Genomic DNA, 22,454 nt, shown 5'->3' on the forward strand with positions numbered 1-22,454 from the left:
GACAGATACTCCAATTTCCGCTGTGGAGCTTTGCAGCTCCATCAGGGTTATCTTTGGTCTCTTTGTTGCCTCTGATTAATGCCCTCCTTGCTTGATCCGGCAGTTTTGGTGGGAGGCCCTCTCTTGGCAGGTTTGTTGTGGGGCCATATTCTTTCAATTTTTTAACAATGGGTTTAATGGTGCTCTGTTGGATGTTCAAAGTTTCTGATATTTTTTTATAACCCAACCCTGATCTGTATTTCTCCACAACTTTGTCCCTGACCTGTTTGGAGAGCTCCTTGGTCTTCATGGTGCCACTTGCTTAGTGGTATTGCAGACTCTGGGTCCTTTCAGAACAGGTGTATATATATACTGAGATCCTGTGACAGATCATGTGACCCTTATATTGCACAAATGTAGAATTTTTTAAACTAATTATGTGACTTCTGAAGGTAATTGGTTGCACCAGATCTTATTTAGGGGCTTCATAGCAAAGGGGGTGAATTCACATGCACGCACCAGTTTTCCGGATTCTTTTTGTTTTAAGTTGGTTTTTAAATTTCACTTCACCAATTTTGACTAATTTGTGTATGTCCATTACATTTTATGTCCATTCCATTTTGTGTATGTCCATTAATCCAAATAAAAATCAATTTAAATTACAGGTTGTAATGGAACAAAATAGGAAAAACGCAAAGGGGGATTTATACTTTGCAAAGCACTGTATCTCTACACTATTCAGCTGTATATTGTTAATTCTCAAGGCCTACAGTCTTGGAAAATGTGTTATTTTTTTAACACATCCTTGTGTCGAGTTAGGGACAACACATGTTGTGTTACATTGACACAACATGATTTGTGTAAATGTTTTAAAATATTTTGTGTCAATTCCTGCAATTAATGTGTAAAAGCTGAAAACCATACAACACACCTGTACTGACCATAGAAAGCATTTATTTTCTATGGTAGATTAGGTCAGGGCGTGACGGGGTTTTGTCTAGTTTATTTATGTCTATGCTGGTTCTAGTTTCTTTTTTCTATGTTGGGGGTTTTCTCTAGTTTATGTATTTCTATGTGGGGTTCTAGTTTCTGTATTTCTATGTTGTTGTTTATTGGGATGATCTCCAATTAGAGGCAGCTGGTAATCGTTGTCTCTAATTGGGGATCATATTTAAGTTGTTGTTTTTCCCACTAGGTTTTGTGGGAGATTATTCTGACTAAGTGTATGTTGCACCTCTTCGTCACAGTTTGTTGTTTTGTATGTCTTGCATAGTTTCACAGTTTTAATAAAATGTGGAACGATACACACGCTGCGCCTTGGTCCCATTCTTCAGACAGTCGTGACAACACCCTAGATGTGTTAGATTATCGACCAATCACACTGCAGATATGAAGATAAATTACATTTCGTTTTCTTGACTAATCCAATCACTTAGATTTTTTTGCACCCGTTACCGGGTGTTCAAGTTTAAATGGTTTAGGTAGTCTCCTCATAATGTTTCAAACCCTGGCTTTCATTCCATAGCAATACGAAGTAGGGGTGCTGGTGCACCCCCTAAAATAAATAATAATACAAAAAATAAACTAAGTTATTCACAAAAGGGCACTGGACCTTTACAACTCCTGTTTTAATGGACCAATATAGAGTACCACAGTACGAGTCATAATACCCATAAAACTTTGCGGTCAAACAATGAAACGGTTCCAATCGTTTTTCAACCATACATTTTTCCCATAGAGGATTTTAGAAACACTTAAAATAAAGGCTTTGTTTCGTGTAGGCTAACCCTTGTGTGACATTTTGATAACCGTGTAAATATCTCTAGGACAAGGTGCCGCCGTAGGCGAGACAAAAATATTGCCGTACCTTGCAAAACAAGAAAAGTCTCAGTAAGCAAAATTACGTTCAAAAGATTAAAATACGTATTTTCCAGAAATTGAAGTTCGGTTCAATTTACGTTTTGAATGAAAGTCGAAAAGACGTATTTTCCAGACGTTGAAATCAGGTTCATTTTCGGTTCTGAATTGAAGTAGAAAATATGTTTTTTCTGGATGTTAACATGTACATTTTCGGTTCTGAATGAAAGTTGAAAAGATGTCATTTATCTGTTTGGACCAAATCTGAACTAAACATAGACGTTTATGTTTCAGCCAAATCAAGGCTGGTCCAGACTGGACCAAAAAAAGACTGCTAGTTTCGACAGGACCAAAAAAAGTTATCCAAAAGATGTTGATGTTGATTCCTGTGACCAATCAATTTGGCTGTTTAAGCTCTGAATATCAGCTACCCAGCTACTGTACATTAGAAGTTATCCTGAGCCTATTTCTAATGTGTTTACATAGCGGGAAATGCAGAAGTCATTTTTTTCCTCGCTGTGTCAGATCATCAACAATTGACAGAAACAAACTAGAAACCAATGATCATGACAATTTAGCCCACGGGGTGAAACTCCTGGAGAGCAGTTGTGAGTAGCCTGATAATCCATTAAATATTGACCATTTTACTTCGACGTATCATGTTTTCAGGATATATTTTTTGAGTTGATTGGGTGCAATTTAGGTATAAGTCTATTTGAATGGTATGATGGGCTCCCGAGTCGCGCAATGGTCTAATGCTTCGAACACACTGACATTGCATTTTGGTACACCAGAATTACATTCATTTCCAATGAAACGCTGCGTTTCCCTTTTCAGCATTGAGTTGCCGAGGCAGTTGCAGTGCGTTCGGTGTGGTGCATATGTTGGATTTATCGAAAGTTTTTGTGTCAAATTGTATGCATAGACGGCTTGACAGAAATGGTAGCAGAAGGTGAATGTTGGTGAAGGTGAAACTTTTGTTGCATACATATCCAGATGATGCTATGTGCTATTTTGCGCAATGACGCTGTCGGTGTGTTCGAAGCGTAAGGCACTGCATCTCAGTGCAAGAGGCATCACTACAGTCCCAGGTTCGATTCCAGGCTTTATCAGATCCAGTCGTGATTGGGAGTCCCATAGGGCGGAGCACAATTGGACCAGTGTCGTCCGTCATTGTAAATAAGAATTTGTTCTTAACTGACTTGCCTAGTTAAATAAAGGTTAAATAAAAAAATTAAATAAAAAAATTATGTAAAAAGTGTCTGTCTCATTACATTGTCATACATTTTATCTCCAGCCTGCTCGGCCAAGGAAACCCATTTCATGAAGCTCCCAACGAACAGTGCTTGTGCTGACGTTGCTTCCAGAGGCAGTTTGGAACTCTGTAGTGAGTGTTACAGACGATTTTTATGCGCTACACGCTTTAGCACTTCACACACACACACACACACACTTGTGCGGCCTACCACTTTGCGGCTGAGCCATTGTTGATCCTAGACGTTTCCACTTCAAAACAACAGCACTTACAGTTGACTGGGCAAGCTCTAGCAGTGCAGAAATGTTACAAACTGACTTGTTGGAAAGGTGGCATCCTATGACGGTGCCACACTTAAAGTCACTGAGCTCTTCATTAACCAGGCCATTCTACTGCCAATGTTTGTCTCTGGAGATTGCATGGCTGTGTGCTCGATTTTACACACTTGTCAGCAACGGGTGTGGCTAAAATAGCTGAATCCACCAATTTGAAGGGGTGTCCACATACCTTTGTGTATATATAGTGTATTAGTGGACAAATAAAGCCCTCTGCAGCTTGGGAAACCTTTTGTTTTTTCTCACAAAAGTAGTGCACTGAAAGCCACGCCCGCACTAAGCCACGCCTCCAATATTTTTCAGTAAGTTATTTTTGGCCACCCATGAGTGGAAGAGTTTTACCAGTTTAAATGTTCTATGGTAGAAGTACGTTATTGCCTTGGTCAGGGAGGTGACCAAGAACCCAGTGGTCACTCTGACAGAGCTCTGACAGACTAGTCAGGATCAAGGGAAAGATGAACAGAACAAAGTACAGAGAGATCATTAATGGAAACCTGCTCCAGAGCACTCAGAACCTCAGACTGGGGCCAATGTTCACCTTCCAACAGGACAATGACCCTAAGCACACATCCAAGACAATGCAGGAGTGATTTTGGGACAAGTCTCTGAATGTCCTTAAGTGGCCCAGCCAGAGCCCGAACACGATCGAACATCTCTGGAGAGACCTGAAAATAGCTGTCCAATGACGCTCCCCAACCAACCTGACAGAGCTTGAGAGGATCTGCAGAGAAGAATGAGCGAAACTCCCCAAATACAGGTGTGCCAAGCTTGTAGGGCCATACCCAAGAAGACTCAAGGCTGTAATCGCTGCCAAAGGTGCTTCAACAAAGTACTGAGTAAAGGGTATGAATACTTACGTAAATGTGAAATTTTAGTTGTTTATTTATAGAAAATTAGCAAACATTTCTAAAAACCTGTTTTTGCTTTGTCATTATGGGGTATTGTTCATACATGCATTCTTCTCATCTATTTTAGAATAAGGCTGTAACATAACAAAATGTGGAAAAAAGTCAAGGGGTCGGAATACTTTCCGAATGCACTGTCTGTAAAAAAACAAACATGTTTTTACACCTCCGTGTATACAGTTAGGGATGTCACATTACTTTTAACATAATCATTGTGTTGAAAAAGGTACACAACATGTTAAATGTGACAACACAGTGACTGTGTTAAAAGGAACACGTCGTCCCTAACTACACAGAGATGTGTTAGATAATAACTTGTGGCGTTTTTAATACATCTGTTCTAAGAGAGTAGATGCATGTTGACTTCGGATCCGCAATGTGATTGGTCAATTAACACATCTACGGTGTGTTGTATGGTTTTCAGATTTTAACACATTCATTGCAGGAATTGACACAAAATGTGTTGAAAAATGGACACATCATGTTGTGCCAACACGGTGATTGTGTTAAAAGTAATACATCTGGGATGACATGTATTACAAATAACTAAGAGTGTACTGTATCAATAACTGGTGGTCAATTCGAATATAATCTTTATTGCACTTTCAGATATGAAGGACTCCTATAATTTTTCATCTGAGCCTGTGTATACAGTACGTACGCACCACTTATGTTCTTCAATTTGCATAATTTGCTGAGGCTCTGAAAAGTATGGCCCTGGCTAAGAAAGGAAAAGCTAAACCTGGATTTCAAAAGTCTCAGATTCTTTATTCAAATCCCAAGGAGGAATAAGGGTCTCTTGACAGTGAAAAGAATCAAGTACTTTCATGAAGATGATGATAATAATAGAAGACAGGTTTAGTTCAGAGAGAGGATCACTCTGTCTGCACACAAAGTGGTATCTTGTGATTTGAAGCAGTGGCAAATCATAGGCGATTAAAACATGAGAGCGTTGCACTCAGGAGTTTAGGGGCTACCTTTTTCACCCTGATAATGCCCTCCTGAGTATTTTGATCAGTGATGATGGTGAATATGTCCTGTCCGTCTCGGTCGACGATGCTATACTGCATCTCAGCATTCCGCCCCACATCCGCATCGTTAGCCTTGATCCGACCTATGGCAGCTCCTACTTCAGCTGACTCCAGAGTGCTCAGACGAAATGTATCTGGGGAGATGAAGAAAAACTATGATTTAAAATAAATAACAGAATAAGCACTGCCATTTTTTATGCAATTTTCCTTGTGTGGGAATGATTGGCTACGTTATCATTAGTTGTGGGACTCCTTTAGAAATCATTATTTAGTACAGAAATAATTTGGGACTATGATGCCAGTCCTAACCATACGCTACATACAGTGCATAGAACAACATCTGCTTTTCAGCGGACATTAAAGGTTCAGTACAGTGGTAGAAAAAAGCTTATTGCTTATGTCTTAAAACCCTATCAGACATTGACTGTAGACAGAGATCACAAGATATTGTTGATAGGCCTACAAGCTAGAATAATCTTTGTTGACTTGGTTAAAACAGTTTTGCAGAGTTATAAAGCACATACATGTACTGTACAGTACACCACTGTGTGCCTTCATTAAAAACAGGTCAACATGGAGAGCGGAATTGAGTCTTACGGTTGGCGAAGCGGGGTGGGCTGTCGTTCTCATCAGAGAGAGTGATGCTGACCGTGGTGGTTCCTGATAGTCCACCCATCTGGCCAGCCATGTCTTTAGCCTGGATCACAACCTGGTAGTTCTCCTTCGTCTCCCTGTCCATGTTGGGCAGGGCTGTCCTGATCGTACCTGAATAAGAAAATAGATTATTATCAGCATATATAAGTACGACAGGTGTATGATTGGTCAGGTTTAACCTCTCTTGGGTAGGGGACAGTATTTTGACGTCCGGATGAAGAAGGTGCCCAGAGTAAACTGCCTGCTACTCAGTTCCAGAAGCTAAGATATGCATAGTATTAGTAGATTTGGATAGAAAACACTCTGAAGTTTCTAAAACTGTTTGAATGATGTCTGTGAGTATAACAGAACTCATATGGCAGGCAAAAACCTGAGAAAAAATGCAACCAGGAATTGTGGAAATCTGAGGTTTGTAGTTTTTCAAGTGATTACATATGCAATATACAGTGTCTGTGGGGACATTTTGCACTTCCTAAGGCTTCCACTAAATGTCAACGGTCTTTAGAACGTTGTTTCAGGCTTCTAGTGTGAATGGGGCGAGAATAAGAGCATATGGAGTCAGATGTCTGAGAAAATGACATGAGCTCAGTGGCGCGCACTCATGTGAGTGTTAGCTGTGTTCTTTTTCTTTTTTGAAGACAAAGGAATCGTCCGGTTGGAATATTATGGAAGATTTATGATAAAAACATCGTTTGACATGTTTCTACGAACTGTAATATACATTTTTTGGCTTTTTGTCTGAACTCACTGCGCGAGCACAGTGGATTTGGGTTACTCGACTGAACGCGTAAAAAAATTGTGGTATTTGGACATTAAGGATGGACTTTATACAAACAAATGAACACTTATTGTGGAACTGGGATCCCTGGGAGTGCATTCCGATGAAGATCATCAAAGGTAAGTGAATATTTATAATGCTATTTCTGAGTTTTGTTGACGCCACAAAATGGCGGGTTTGGTTTTGTGACTGAGCGCCGTACTCAGATTATTGCAAAGTGTGCTTTCGCTGTAAAGCATTTTTGAAATCTGACACAGCAGTTGCATTAAGGAGAAGTGTATCTATAATTCTTTGAATAACAGGTGAATATTTTATCAAAGTTTATGATGAGTATTTCTGTAAATTGATGTGCTAATTCACCGAAAGTTTTGGGAGGCAAAACATTTCTGAAAATTACACACCAATGTAAAATGGGTTTTTTGGATATAAATATGAACTTTATCGAGCAAAACATACATGTATTGTGTAACATGAAGTCCTATGAGTGCCATCTGATGAAGATCATCAAAGGTTAGTGATTAATTTTAGCTGTATTTCTGTTTTTTGTGACGCCTGTCCTTGCTTGGAAAATGGCTGTGTGGTTTTTCTTGTCTAGGCGCTGTCCTAACATAATCTAATGTTATGCTTTCGCCGTAAAGCCTTTTTGAAAATCGGAAAATGTGGTTGGATTAACGAGAAGTGTATCTTTAAAATGGGATATAATAGTTATATGTTTGAGAAATTTGAATTATGAGATGTTTGTTGTTTTGAAATTGGCACCCTGCTATTTCACTGGCTATTGAATAGTGTGATGCTAGCGTCCCACATACCCCAGAGAGGTTTTAACATGAGTTAAAAATAATTTACAAGGACAAGATGTACTTTATTTAGAATAAACAATAATTTGTATTGCCAGTATTCAGTATGAGCGCAATATATTACAAATCTTGTTGAGTTATCAAATGCTGAACACCAATGTATACAGTTGAAGTCGGAAGTTTACATATAATTAGGTTGGAGTCATTAAAACATATTTTTCAACCACTCCACAAATGTCTTGTTAACAAACTATAGTGTTGGCAAGTCGGTTAGGACATCTACTTTGTGCATGACAAGTAATTTTTCCAACAATTGTTTACAGACAGAATATTTCACTGCATCACAATTCCAGTGGGTCAGAAGTTTACATACACTAAGTTGACTGTGCCTTTAAACAGCTTGGAAAATTCCAGAAAATGATGTCAAGCTTCTGATAGGCTAATTGACATAATTTTTGTCAATTGGAGGTGTACCTGTGGATGTATTTCAAAGCCTACCTTCAAACTCAGTGCCTCTTTGCTTGACATCATAGGAAAATCAAAATAAATCAGCGTGGAGGTCTATAAAAATATTGTAGACCTCCACAAGTCTGGTTAATCCTTTGGGAGCAATTTCCAAACGCCTTAAGGTACTACGTTCATCAGTACAAACGATAGTATGCAAGTGTAAACACCATGGGACCACGCAGACGTCATACTACTCAGGAAGGAGATGCATTCTGTCTCCTAGAGATTAACGTACTTTGGTGCGAAAAGTGCAAATCAATCCCAGAACAACAGCAAAGGACCTTGTGAAGATGCTGGAGGAAAAAGGTAACCTGAAATGCCGCTCAGCAAGGAAGAAGCCACTGCTCCAAAACTGCCATAAAAAGCCAGACTATGGTTTGCAACTGTAAGTGCGGACAAAGATCATACTTTCTGGAGAAATGTCCTCTGGTCGGATGAATCAAAAATATAACTGTTTGGCCATATTGACCATCGTTATGTTTGGAGAAAAAGGGGGAGGCTTGCAAGCTGAAGAACACCATCCCAACCATGAAGCATGGGGGTGGCAGCCTCATGTTGTGGGGGTGCTTTGCTGCAGGAAGCACTGGTGCACTTCACAAAATAGATGGCATCATGAGGATGGAAAATTATGTGGATATATTGAAGCAACATCTCAAGACATCAGTCAGGAAGTTAAAACTTGGTCATAAATGGGTCTTCCAAATAAGACAATGACCCCAAGCATACTTCCAAAGTTGTGGCAAAATGGCTTAAGGACAACAAAGTCAAGGTATTGGAGTGGCCATCACAAAGCCCTGACCTCAATCCTATAGAAAATGTATGGGCAGAACTGTGTGAACTGTGTGCGAGCAAGGAGGCCTACAAACCTGACTCAATTTCACCAGCTCTGTCAGGAGGAATGGGACAAAATTCACCCAGTTTATTGTGGGAAGCTTGTGGAAGGCTACCAGAAACGTTTGACCCAAGTTAAACAATTTAAAGGCAATACTAATTGAATGTATGTAAACTTCTGACCCACTGGGAATGTGATGAAATAAATTAAAGTTGAAATAAGTAATTCTATCAACTATTATTCTGACATTTCACATTCTTAAAATAAAGTGGTGATCCTAACTGACCTAAGACATGGATTTTTTACCAGGATTAAATGTCAGTCATTTTGAAAAACTGAGTTTAAATGTATTTGGCTAAGGTGTATGTAATCTTCCGACTTCAACTGTATTTACACCACACCAACAGTTCACGGCAGACATTACCCCACAAATAAAATATAATTGCTTGATTCAGACAAGAGAGGAAACCTTTGATTCACCTCAACTCACTTCTCATTCACAAAAAAACACCCCATACTGAGTGCTGCTGAGTCTCTTTTTGTAGAAAGATAATATGCACACAAGATTCCTCATTTCAAGTGTTTGCGTGCCCATTTTGCTTGTTGGGAATATCTTACCATTGTCTGAATCCACTGAGAAATAGGGTTGACCCTGTAGAATACTGTACACAAGCTTGGCACTGTTCCCGTATGTTTGATCGTCAGCATCTGTCGCGGTGACTTGTATAACTGACGTGCCTGTGGAGGAGAAGATAGGGATAATGCACATATCCAAGATAATGCACATAGCCATACAATTTCATTACACATGAAACAATTATTAGGAATGCTCTAACATGCATATAATAGTCATTATAACCACAATGAAATTTGATTAATTAATTTGAAATGTGATCCAGCTCAAAGGGAGGCAGAAGTTGAGGCATTGAAATTTATGTTGCACAGTTAACATTGCCCAGGGAATTATGCACAACGTATTGCTCTTTTCAGTATAGATATAGCAACCCCCCAAAAAATGTATCCCAAAATAATCTAATAAAATAAAAGTGCAAGTTGCAATCAAATACGGTTCTTGAGACCGATGCTATAGGGCTCTCAAACTCAAAGCCAGTTCCACTGCATTTTCGTCATTGTTCCCCTATAATCAGAGACTTATTTGCACCTGGGACACCCTGTAAATGCAATGTTCAGGTAGAACAGATAACCAGCAGGCTCTGGACCTCGTAGGGTATGAGTTGATTACCCCTGCCATAAGGGAACCATTTTAGGGTCTCTGAAGAACCATAAATGGGATGGTTCTTTGAAGAACCATATAACAATCCAAAACCAGAGATGTTTTGGCCCTCCAGGATGAGAATTTAATACCTCTGCTATAGGGTTTCAAGTCTTATTTGTATACTTCCCAAGGTGCCTACTGTGGGAATTTTTGTTACCTGTACCACCCATGACGGTTTGCTAGTGACAGGGAGATTGTTATTAGATTCATGCATTTTCAGTCATGTGGTCTTCACCAAGTGAGAGTCTAAGTAAATAGATTGTCATCAAAATGTAATTCTTTAAAGCTCATGAACAGTCAAAATCATGTTTTTCATGAAATTGGATGATATTTGAAGGAAACAAGATCAACGTATGGCAAATGACTGTTGCGTCTACATTGATCAGGTTTGATCATAAAGTTAGTGTTACCATCCCCCATGTGAAACACTTGCAATTATTATTAAGGGGATAAGGTAACATCACCTTAACTCTTATTTTAATACACCAATGGTAACATGATATTCTGTTACATAATTTAAATAAGTTCAGCCTTGTATCCAACATTGGAGAAGGCGTGTTTGCAAAGGAGCATGGTTTATATAGCTAGATAACTACTCTACTGATGCCAATATTTTACTGGAGGTGTCAAGAAATATAATTAAAAGTTAACCATATTCATCTCTGGCGAAGATACTAATATGTTTCCCCTTTCATCTGTGTCTTCAGCCAGCATGAAACAAAAGGGGGGAGGGTCGTTCAAAACTCAGGTGGGGGGGGAGTATTTCTATCTAATGGGGAACCCAACCCGACTCAAGTGGCTGTGCCCCTACACAGTCATGTGAAATCCATAGATTAAGAGCTAATTAATTTACTTCAATTGACTGATTTTCTTATATGAACTGTAACTTAATAAAATCTTTGAAATTGTTGCATATTGCCTTTACATTTTAGTGTTAGCTAGGGTTTGATGTAGGTGTATCTACCTGTCAGTTATAAAATAATTTACACACCACAAAAACCATAAAGACACAACACACACACACACAATGAGAAATTGAGATTGTGTGCTACTGATTGAACACAGACAAATCGAAAACTTTCTTGTGCATGTCCACCATCTCCCCTCCACGACCCTGCACATGACTCAAGTTCACAGACAAAATAAACATTTCTGACAAAATAAAAAATATATTGAAAGCATTGTTTACTAATGGGGAATGCAGTCAGAGGCTATACAGGTGGTTCAGATTACAGTCCCCCCAGGTCTCTCTTTGCTGAAGCCATATGTGCACGTTTCAGTGCCCAACAGGTCGTAGATCGGATTTTTGTCCAGGAGGAACAAGAGAACAATGATTTAGAAGTGGAGGTGGTATCTGAAGAAGAAGATGGGGAAGAATACAACCCAGAGCAAGATGCATCATCTTCAGATGAAGAAGAAATGCCCCAAGCTGAAAGAACAGCAAAATATCATGGTCCTTGTCACCATATGACAACCAGGGCAGAATGGCAGCACAAAATGTCATAAGGGTGTCCCCAGGGCCCACAAAACATGCAGGAGCCCATGCCCAGGACATCGCCTCAACATTCTACATATTCATCACACCAGCCATCGAAAAAATTATCCTGGAGATTACAAATTTGGAGGGTTTCCGTAAATATGGAGACAACTGGAAAAGGATGGATGAGATTGACCTGCGTGCCTACATAGGGCTGCTAATCTTAGCGGGTATGTATAGGTCCTGAAGTGAGGCTACATGTAGTCTCTGGGATGCAGAGAGTGGAAGGGTGATTTTCCATGCCACGATGCCACTGAAAGTCTTTCACACTTTGTCAAGAAAGCTACGACTTGATAACCATGAGTCAAGACCTGCAAGACGTGTGAGAGAAACTGGTGGCCATAAGAGTGGTCTGGGAGAAGTGGGTGGACCGTCTGCCATACCTCTACAACCCTGGGCCTGATGTAACAGTGGATGAGCAACTGGTTCCATTCAGAGGTACATTTTTATTTTCATATCTGTAATGTAAGTGATTTTCACTGTTAATTTTATTATGTATTGCTGTAATATCATTGATTTATGTGATTTGTTTTCTGGGACACTAATACTAATTATTGATAGTAATCTCTTTTGTCAAGAAGGTCGCTGTCCTTTCCGGCAGTATATGTCCAGCAAGCCAGCAAAGTATGACGTCAAGATATGGGTGGCCTGTGGTGTACAATCCAGCTACGCTTGGAAGATGCAAGTCTACACATGGAAGAACCAGGGGATGCGGGTTGTGCTTAATGTGACAGATGGACTGAGGGGGCACAATGTCACGTGTGAGAATTTCTTCACCTCTTATGAACTCAGCCAGCAGCTCCTGAAGAGGAAGATCAACATGGTTGGCACAGTTAGAAAGAACAAGCCTGAGCTCCCCCCTGCACTCCTCGCAACAAGGGGGAGAGAGGCCTTCTCATCAAAGTTTGCCTTCACCCCCACCACCACTCTAGTTTATTACCTCCATAAGAGGAACAATAATGTGGTCCTCCTGAGCACACTGCACAAAACGGCTGAGATCAGTGATCATGAGGACAGGAAGACAGCCATCATCCTGGACTACAACCACAACAAAAGAGGCGTGGACAACCTGGACAAGGTGATTGAACTTACAGCTGCAGGAGGATGACTGCCCGCTGGCCCCTGGTCATCTTCCATAACATCATTGATGTGTCCTCATACAATGCCTTTGTGATATGGAGCAAGATCAACCCTACCTGGATGCCTGATAAGCGGAACAAGAGGAGGGTGTTCCTGGAGCAGCTGAGAAAGGCACCTGTAACCCCACACATTTAAAGGATGGAGCGCCTCCCCCATACAGCAGCCTTTGCAGGGCTTGTGAAAGCTGTTCAGGGGGCTGAATCTTGTCCTGATCCAGCTGGGGCAGGCAAGGAGGAGATGACAATTCTGCCCCCCAAAGAAGGACTGTAAAACAAATACTATGTGCTGCACATGTGTGAAATACATCTGCAAAGTCCATGCACACACACTTGCATACTGTCCTGTATATGCGAATTAGAGTCGATTGATTTATGTTCTTCACATTTTTGTTTTGCATCTATTATCTTATTTTCTTCTTATTTATTGTTGTTGTTTATACATCTTGTGGGTGGGGGCAATGGTAAAAAAAAAAATAGAAGACTAGTATTTTGTAGTTGAATTCCTTATTGTACAGTATATAAGAATATATCACTATTCAATCACTATTCAATCACTATGTTTTCCTTCAATAAAATGCATTCAAAACTACTTTCTGCACATTTATGCTACTTTCTTAAGCTATACAAGTGCTATCTCTTGCAAAATAAATTTATGTTTACACCTATGCAGTACCTTTAGAAATAATAATAATAATAATAGACCTCTGGAGAGACCGGGTCAGTAACTAATACTCTTAGTAAAAGTATTTATCTTCAACTTGCAATCTGTGGATTCTATTCGATTTAGATACAATTTTAATCTATGTTAAACATCACAGCATAGTTGAAAGATAAGTGTTGCATAGAAATCAGAAGAGGGTGGCCAGCAGAGATAGGTGGGATGGGCTGAGGGAAGCTGAGGGTTGGGATGTGGAATTGGAGACAAGTGAGAGTGGAGTTGCTGGGCACGGGATAGAATGACGGTCAAAGATAAAAGTAAAAAAATTAAGTCAAAATAAAACAACAAAAAGTATTCTTTGAATGACACTGAGGGGCAGTGTTGTTACATCTAATGCCTGTTTTCCTGAGGCTGATGCCACACAGCTGTTTGTACACATGCATATACACACACACTCATTCAAATGCACACACGTGCACATACATGGACACAAACACACATGTAAATAGTACCATACATGCACTCAAACATATTCAGTTGGCTTTGCTGTTAGGATTTTTGTTGTCCTTGATGTCTTTTTTGTTGTTGTTGCATTGCTGTTTTCTGTTTTCCTTTGTCTTTTTTCTCTTTTGTTAATTTTGTTGGTTATTGGTGCATGGGGGGGAGAGTGGTGAAACTTACGCACTCCAAAAACAATGCCTAGAGTTTCTTGTTCTCTCACCTCATAATTCATTTTTGCTTTGTTCATTGTCCTCGATGCGAAAGTGATAGGCTTCTCTTCACCGGAAGGCATGGGACATGACTCCTCTCACACCATAGTGACTAGCATCCCAAGTTATTTTGATGGGCAATGACGTGTCAAAGTTTTGTCAGTGCAGATTTCCGGAGTGTTTTCTTGGTTTTCATGAATGCTTCCTCGCATTGTTTTGTCCATTTCCATGTTTTGTCCTGACAAAGCAATTGATGCAGCAGCTTCAGCTTTGTTGCTAAGCTTGGGAGAAAGTGTCCATAGTTATTCAGTAACTCCAGGAAGAATGAAGTTGGCTCACGTTCTGAGGAGCTGGGGCGTCCAAGATAGCCTTGACCTTGGACAAAGCCTTGTGAAAGCCTGTAGCGTCGATGACGTGTCCAAGGTACTTAACCAAGGATTGGAAGAATGCACATTTCTCCTTACAAACTCGCAGTCCATAGTCCTTCAATCTCTGTAATGTTGCATCCAAGTTCTGGAGATTATCCCTTTCGTTCCTTTCCAATAACAAGGATGCCATCCAGGTAGCATTGGTCTTCTGGCAATCCATTCAGGATCTGGTCCATCTCCTTTTGGAACAGTGCTAGTGCACTTGTGATTCCGAATGGTAGACGACAATACCTGAAGAGCCCATTTTGCGTCAGAACAGTCAGCAGCTCTTTTGACATTTCTTCCACGTGCATCTGCAAGTAGGCTTGGTAGTGGTTTATTTTGCTTTTGACTGCCGGCTAAATTGATGTGTGGTAGCAGATACTGTTCAGCAGACAACACAGGGTTAACTGTGACTTTAAAAAGTCTCCACATATCCTTATTCCACCATCCTTGTTAAGGACTGGTACGATGGGTGTCGCCTGTTCACTCACACTGACCGGCTCCAGGACTTTGTTTTTGACTAGAGTAGGGAATGTCAACTAGATTCAGCTGTGGGAAGAAAAACATTTCTTGAGGGGATGGTCAGGGGGCTAGAACATTATAAGACATTTGTCGACGTCAAATTGACCGCAAGAAACATAATGATTTCAAAACTTGCCTAATTTGTATACAAATCATGTCTCTCTTATGTGTGGGAATACTGGGTAACAGAATATCATCATTAAAATCACATGGAGGTGATTTCCTGGTGTTTTTACAGTTTTTTTTATGTCCAACAATATATTTTTTAAAACATACGGAATATATATATTTTTTGCTCAGAAAATTCGGGGGGCCAAATAAAACCATGCCTGCTGGCCGCCAGTTGGGGAACTCTGGACTAGAGCGTCCAAGTCAGCCTCAACTTTTGGTCTGATAGCATAAGGTACCAGTCGTGTTTTCAGAAACTTTGGTTTGTCGTCTGGCTTAATGCTAAGTTTCACTCTAATATATTTCATGAAACCCAGCTCTCCATTAAATACTTCTCCATGTTTCTTTAAGATAGGCCTGTGTCTCCATGTGTCATTGTATGCACTGATGGCCAGTCCAGCATGATTTTCTCCAACCACGAACATCCCAGTAGTGATGGACAGTTTCCTTTCACAATATAGACTGGCATTTTTTCAGTTTGTCCCTTTATCTGAACTGTGACCTCAGTGATGCCTCTCATGGCGACAGATTCACCCGTGTAAGATTTTAATATGATGTGTGCTGGCTGAAGTGGAAGGTGTTCCAGTGTCTTTTTGTCAAACTGTGTCTGACACAAGAGATACAGCTGCCCATGTCAATCTCTATATGCACCGGCTGCCCATCTAGCAAGGGAGAGACATAGTAGCCATGCAGCCCCCCAGCAACAGTCAGTATATTCAGTGTGACTTCCTCGTCTGATTGGTCACTTGCTAAACAGCCTAAACATGTCTATTTTTCTAGTGTTGTAATGTCTCTTTCTTGTTTTCAGTCTTACACGTTTCCTCTGAGCTCTTTTTGTTTCTGCAGGCTCGTTCGACAAGGCGCTTTTTTACCACAGGCTCATCAATCCATGTCCTTATGCCAGCATGTAGACACCTGATATCCTGCTTTGACACAGTGGAAGCATGTGCATTGATTTCCCTCTCCTGATTATCAGTTGCAACTTGGTGCACATTTCCTGATAAATCCAACTGTTGAGCCTCTTTTGCAGCTATTTCCATGGACACACTGACTGTAATAGCTTTTGCAAAGGTCCGATTACTTTCAGTCAATAGTCTCTTGTGTAGCTTCATGCCTTAGCTCACATACTAGTCTGTCTCTAATGCTGTCATTTAGAACATCAAACTCACAGTGCACTGATAGTTTATTCAATGCAGCAGCAAACGTGTCACTGATTCTACTTATTCCTGACTTCTTCTGTGGAACCCTTCACCAATAACTAGTAATTTGGTGAAAATGGTCCTTCTAGTATTTCCACAATACCCCCACACATTGTATTACCTTGCCTGTAGCAGACTGCGGAGCAAATTACATTTCTTTGGCCCCATAATACTAAATAATTTAGGCACAATTTTGTCCTCATCAATGTAATATGCAAGAACAAAATATTCAAACTGTTCTGTATAAGAGCTCCACTGCTCAATACTTTCATCAAATGTTTCCAGCAATTCCAGCCACAATTTCATCAATGTTTTCAAAAATTCCAGCAATTCCAGCCACAATTCCAGTCACAGTTAACCTCAACATCCTCTCTCTTGAATCAGTTAATGATTCCATCATTATGTGAACACGATAGAGGACGATTATTTGCCATATTGGCAAATAGGCTTTTATTTAACTTGCAATTACACTTTCTAATAATTTGTGGGCTCATAATTGGAAATGTATTCCAGTTTGCCCGTTTTACTTTTTAAGGCTTTGTATGTATTTGTGCCTACTTGTTAATCTATATTATCTTAATTAAGTTCAGGGTAATGAGGCAAAACCTTCACTAAAGATTCAACCTTCCACTATTACATATGCATATTATGGTGTCAATTACATGATTTGATTTCCAGTTCATTATCTCTGCCTTTGTTAAGTTTAAAAAATAATTGTCATTCACATTTCTAAATGGAAATACAGCATCACAAAAGGACCAACTCAGACCAAGCAGTTGTTTTTACTCACCTACATCTGACATCTCTGGGACACTGGCGAAATAGATGTCTTTTGAGAACTTTGGCTCATTGTCATTGATGTCATGGATCTTGATGTTAAATTCAGTATCAGCCTCCAGTGTCTTGTTGGTCCTCTTATCCACCACCTTAGCATGGAGTGTGTATATGGCCCTCTCCTCCCTGTCCAACCGCTTAGTGGCGTGAATGTCACCTGAGTTCTCATCTATTAGAAACAAGCTCCCCACCCCGTCTCCAGTTAGAATGTACTTCACGTTACCATCCCCTCGGTCCATATTGGAATGCAGCTGTGGATAGAAAGAAGGAAAAACCATGTAAGAGATTTCTTTTGAGATGGAGAGAACATTCAGAGTCAGTCAGGAAATTTGAAATGTACAAAAAACTCAAATGTAAATCACAGATTCAACACGAAATTCAACATTACATCTTTACATCTGCCTTGGATTAGAATCTTTGGACAGATGTTCATATACAGCCAAGCTAGCTATAACATAATAATACCGTAATTTCCGGACTATAAGCCGCAACTTTTTTCCCACGCTTTGAACCTCGCGGCTTAAACAATGATGCGGCTAATATATGGATTTTTCCCGCTTTCAAATAAAAAAATAAAAATAAAAAAAAGATTCTGTGACGTGCTCAGTTTTTTGGCGGCATGAAGCTTTCATTAGACCAATGAAATTGCCGAATGGGTTAAGGTCAAAGAACTTTTTTGTTTACTGTTTAGATTAAATCGAGCGCGCTCAAACGTCCCATCATTCTGGTTACGGTAGTCATTTTGTCACCCTGATTCCTGGGGGCACAACAAAGTATTTGCAGCCACTCGACATCAGTGTAAATCGTGCATTTAAGGTGGCGCTCCGTGTTCAGTGGGAGGCTTGGATGACAAGTGGGGAGAAATCCTTCACTAAAACGGGTCGCATGCGAAGAGCAACTTATGGTCAAGTCTGCCAGTGGGTCCTGACAGCGTGGAGCATTGTGAAAAAATCCACTATCATCAACGGGTTTCAAAAGGCTGGACTGCTGCGTGTTGAAGAGGGCTCAGCGGGGGATTTGCCTCCGGATGAAAGTGACGAGAGCGACAATGAAAACGATCTAATATCGGATGAAGCAATTCTGAGGCTATTCAACTCCGAGTGGTTTCAGTGGTTCAGTGGTTTCAGTGCACAGGAGGAGGAAGATAGTGACCAATGACTTTCTTGGTAGGCTACTGTTTACTGCAATTTTTTTATTTTTTGTTACAAGCCGTGTTTCGATAAAGCCTATTTATTTTTGTTACACACCGTGTTTCGTTAAAGCCTATTTATTTTTGTTACAAGCCGTGATTCGTTAAAGCCTGTGTAAAGTTAATTTGTTTCAATGTACCGGTAGGCACCTGCGGCTTATAGACATGTGCGGCTTATTTATGTTCAAAATCATATACATTTTTTAATTCAGTGGGTGCGGCTTATATTCAGGTGCGCTTAATAGTCCGGAAATTACAGTAATAATAATAAATGCCATGTAGCAACTATCTTGAGATTTTGATTATTGCTCACTATATTGGTCTTGGATACATTCAATTCACAGACATTTGATTTCAGAGTTTATATACTCTTGGCTGACGATTACCATCCCTCACAATTTATTTACTTAATTTGAGAAATGGAAAAACAAGAATGCTAGCACAAACATGCGAGCTCAGAGACTGATCTAGAGGCAATGGTTCTTGTTTGGATCATATATGGTTCTTGTATGGACCGTATATTAGACGTGTTTTAATTAAAAAACAACATGAATGGGCCTCCCGGGCGTCACAATGCCAGCCGTGCCACCAGAGATTCTGAGTTCGAGCCCAGGCTCTGTCGCAGCCGACCGCGACCGGGAGGCCCATGGTGCGGCGCACAATTGGCCCAGCGTCGTCTGGGTTAGGGAGGGTTTGGCCGGCAGGGATATCCTTGTCTCATCGCGTACTAGCGACTCCTGTGGTGGGCCGAGCACAGTGCACACTGACCAGGTTACTAGGTGTACGGTGTTTCCTCCGACACATTGGTGCGGCTGGCTTCTGGGTTGGATGTGCGTTGTGTCAAGAAGCAGTGCGGCTTAGTTGGGTTGTGTTTCAGAGGACGCATGGCTCTCGACCTTTGCATCTCCCGAGTCCGTACGGGAGTTGCAGCTACCAAATACTACCAATTGGATACCATGAAATTGGGAGACAAAGGGGGTAAAATAATAAAATAAAAAAACATGAATGGTTGCTCAGAGACTGCTCTGTTTGGCACAGAACATCCATCTTGCATTCCCATGGATTCTTAGCAAAGTGAGTGTGTACTTAAAGCTTGTCCCTCAAATTCATTGCATTGCTTCTTATCCTAATTGTAACTTTCCGACTGAAGTGGCCACGCAGGGCGTGCCCTGTCTGATCGAAATAATCATATTCTGTGGGTAATTTTAAACGGACAACCCTTAAGTCCTGTATTTGATGTTACAACACCCACATCAATATACTCCTACATAAAAAATCTATAGTATACTATGGTATAAATACTATTCACTCCAGTGTATTTGCAGACTTTAGTATTTACATTTAATATACCATAGTATTTACAGTTAACTATAGAATGAATAGTAGTGTTTAGTATAATGTTTTTGCTTCATTATCTTTGACAAAGAAGTGCAAGCTTTCTCCTAGAGGAATATTCAAAGACCACATTTTCCATAATCTGTAGCTAGCTCAAAATAGGGTCTATTCAAGTATTTCAGCATTTCTGCTCTTTTCTATAATGTGTAGTGTGCACAATATATGGTCGACTTGGCATGTAGATTTCTTACTTATGGGTGGCACAAATTGGGATATGGGGGAGGGGGCAGGGTATATGCAAATTATTACTATAGTTAGAAAAGTGATGTGTTTTTGCAGACTGTAGTGTTATTGTTGACTTTGCTGTGTGGTATTTCCAACAGTGTTTTTTTTGTGGATACTACTGTAGTATTCCTATAGGGAATTCCTATAGGGATACTACTATGTATAATATAGAATTCTAGAGTATACTACAAAATTCTGTAGTAAGCACTATATGATTGAGGGATACAAAAGTGTGTACGGTAGTACAGCGGGGGGGAAAAGTATTTGATCCCTTGCTGATTTTGTACGTTTGCCCACTGACAAAGAAAGGATCAGTCTATAATTTTAATGGTAGGTTTATTTGAACAGTGAGAGACAGAATAAAAACAAAAATATCCAGAAAAACGCATGTAAAAAATTTTATACATTAATTTGCATTTTAATGAAATAAGTATTTGACCCCTCTGCAAAACATGACTTAGTACTTGGTGGCAAAACCCTTGTTGGCCACCAGGTTTGCACACATCTCAGGAGGGTTTCGAGTCTGACGTTTGGCAACTCGAACCTTCAGCTCCCTCCACATATTTTCTATGGAATTAAGGTCTGGAGACTGGCTAGGCCACTCTAGGACCTTAATGTGCTTTTTCTTGAGCCACTCCTTTGTTGGCTTGGCCATGTGTTTTGGGTCATTGTCATGCTGGAATACCCATCCACGACCCATTTTCAATGCCCTGGCTGAGGGAAGGAGGTTCTCACCCAAGATTTCACGGTACATGGCCCCGTCCATCGTCTTTTTGATGCGGTGAAGTTGTCCTGTCCCCTTAGCAGAAAAACACCCCCAAAGCATAATGTTTCCACCTCCATGTTTGACGGTGGAGATGGAGTTCTTGGGGTCATAGGCAGCATTCCTCCTCATCCAAACACGGCGAGTTGAGTTGATGTCAAAGAGCTCCATTTTGGTCTCATCTGACCACAACACTTTCACCATTTGTCCTCTGAGTCATTCAGATGTTCAATGGCAGACTTCAGACAGGCCTGTATATCTATTCTTGAGCAGGGGGACCTTGCGGGCGCTGCAGGATTTCAGTCCTTCACGGCGTAGTGTGTTACCAATTGTTTTCTTGGTGACTATGGTCCCAGCTGCCTTGAGATCATTGACAAGATCCTCCCGAGTAGTTCTGGGATGATTCCTCACCATTCTCATGATCATTGCAACCCCATGGAGCCCCAGGCCGAGGGATATTGACAGTTCTTTTGTGTTTCTTCCATTTGCGAATTATCGCACCAAATGTTGTCACCTTCTCACCAAGCTGCTTTGGTGATGGTCTTTGTAGACGATTCCAGCCTTGTGTAGGTCTACAATCTTGTCCCTGACATCCTTGGAGAGCTCTTTGGTCTTGGCCATGGTGGAGAGTTTGGAATCTGATTGATTGATTGCTTCTGTGGACAGGTGTCTTTTTTACACATATACATATATATATATATACACTGCTCAAAAAAATAAAGGGAACACTTAAACAACACATCCTAGATCTGAGTGAAATAAATAATCTTATTAAATACTTTTTTCTTTACATAGTTGAATGTGCTGACAACAAAATCACACAAAAAAAATCAATGGAAATCCAATTTATCAACCCATGGAGGTCTGGATTTGGAGTCACACTCAAAATTAAAGTGGAAAACCACACTACAGGCTGATCCAACTTTGATGTAATGTCCTTAAAACAAGTCAAAATGAGGCTCAGTAGTGTGTGTGGCCTACACGTGCCTGTATGACCTCCCTACAATGCCTGGGCATGCTCCTGATGAGGTGGCAGATGGTCTCCTGAGGGATCTCCTCCCAGACCTGGACTAAAGCATCCGCCAACTCCTGGACAGTCTGTGGTGCAACGTGGCGTTGGTGGATGGAGCGAGACATGATGTCCCAGATGTGCTCAATTGGTTTCAGGTCTGGGAAACGGGCGGGCCAGTCCATAGCATCAATGCCTTCCTCTTGCAGGAACTGCTGACACACTCCAGCCACATGAGGTCTAGCATTGTCTTGCATTAGGAGGAACCCAGGGCCAACCGCACCAGCATATGGTCTCACAAGGGGTCTGAGGATCTCATCTCGGTACCTAATGGCAGTCAGGCTACCTCTGGCGAGCACATGGAGGGCTGTGCGGCCCCCCAAAGAAATGCCACCCCACACCATGAGTGACCCACCGCCAAACCGGTCATGCTTGAGGATGTTGCAGGCAGCAGAACGTTCTCCACGGCGTCTCCAGACTCTGTCACATC

The 22,454-nt window shown here is 40.7% G+C and overlaps 1 protein-coding gene across 1 annotated transcript in view; it reads right to left on the minus strand.

The window, feature by feature from the left end:
- LOC115154023 (cadherin-10-like) overlaps positions 1-22,454 on the minus strand; it is a 71,337-nt gene that overhangs the window by 22,771 nt on the left and 26,112 nt on the right. The window contains exons 3-6 of the mRNA XM_029699802.1: positions 17,340-17,634; positions 9,549-9,668; positions 5,960-6,127; positions 5,309-5,496 (exon numbers count right to left, since the gene is read on the minus strand). Of these exons, the coding sequence (XP_029555662.1) occupies positions 5,309-5,496; positions 5,960-6,127; positions 9,549-9,668; positions 17,340-17,634 (771 nt within the window). The remainder of the gene's footprint in view (positions 1-5,308; positions 5,497-5,959; positions 6,128-9,548; positions 9,669-17,339; positions 17,635-22,454) is intronic.

Source organism: Salmo trutta, chromosome 2 (genome assembly GCF_901001165.1).
Source record: "Salmo trutta chromosome 2, fSalTru1.1, whole genome shotgun sequence".
Taxonomy (NCBI): Eukaryota; Metazoa; Chordata; class Actinopteri; order Salmoniformes; family Salmonidae; genus Salmo; species Salmo trutta.